Below are 691 nucleotides of genomic sequence, written 5' to 3'. Positions count from 1 at the left end.
GGGTGGGGGAGGGAGTGGGGGAAGGGGAGTAGGTGTGGGGGGGAGACAGAGGAGGTGATGTGGGTGATGTTGGGGGTATGGGGAGGGGGTATGCTGTGTAAGTGTGGGGGGGAGTTTGGGGAGATGTGTCTCCCTCCAACTCATTCACTTTGTATGTTATTTTTCCTCTGCAGTGTAAGACATCCCTGAATGGGCAGCGGGGGGAGTGCTGGTGTGTGAATCCCCACACTGGGAAAGCCATTCCAGGGACCCCAAGAGTCCGGGGTGATCCGGAGTGTCATCGGTGCTGTGCTAGTCTGGAACAGAACACTGACCAACAACCTCAAGCCGCTGCCTAAATACTGTGGGACGGGAGGGTAGGGGGAGGAGGGAAGGGGACCGTGGAGAAGGGGACACGTGGGGAAGGGATTTATAGAGGGGTCCATGAGATGAGTGGGTAGGTATTGAGAGGGGGAGGGATATCGGGAACAGATGAAATGACTAAACGGGATTTACTCTTTGATGGAACTTGATGAAGTGGGGATTAGATGATGAGTTGGTGAGTAAATAAGAAGACTACCTCCCAATGTCCTCATCAGCAGCTCCTCCCTTCACACAACACATCACTGCCTTTGTATTAATGCTGCATCTAGCCAGCTTACCTCAGTCACAGCCACCGTACTGCCACGTGTCTGTACACAGGGGAGGGTGA

At 54.1% G+C, this 691-nt stretch overlaps 1 protein-coding gene across 1 annotated transcript in view; it reads left to right on the top strand.

Moving 5' to 3' along the window:
* Positions 1–380, top strand: part of LOC122552055 (insulin-like growth factor-binding protein 2) — a 6,932-nt gene extending 6,552 nt beyond the window's left edge. Inside the window, exon 3 of the mRNA XM_043694609.1 lies at positions 174–380. Coding sequence (XP_043550544.1) covers positions 174–338 — 165 coding nt within the window. The 3' untranslated portion in view covers positions 339–380. The remainder of the gene's footprint in view (positions 1–173) is intronic.
* The last annotated feature ends 311 nt before the right edge of the window (positions 381–691 follow it).

The sequence above is a fragment of the Chiloscyllium plagiosum genome, chromosome 7 (assembly GCF_004010195.1).
Source record: "Chiloscyllium plagiosum isolate BGI_BamShark_2017 chromosome 7, ASM401019v2, whole genome shotgun sequence".
NCBI lineage: Eukaryota > Metazoa > Chordata > Chondrichthyes > Orectolobiformes > Hemiscylliidae > Chiloscyllium > Chiloscyllium plagiosum.
Note: the sequence above shows the minus strand (reverse complement) of the source record. Positions and strands in the feature narration are given on the sequence as shown.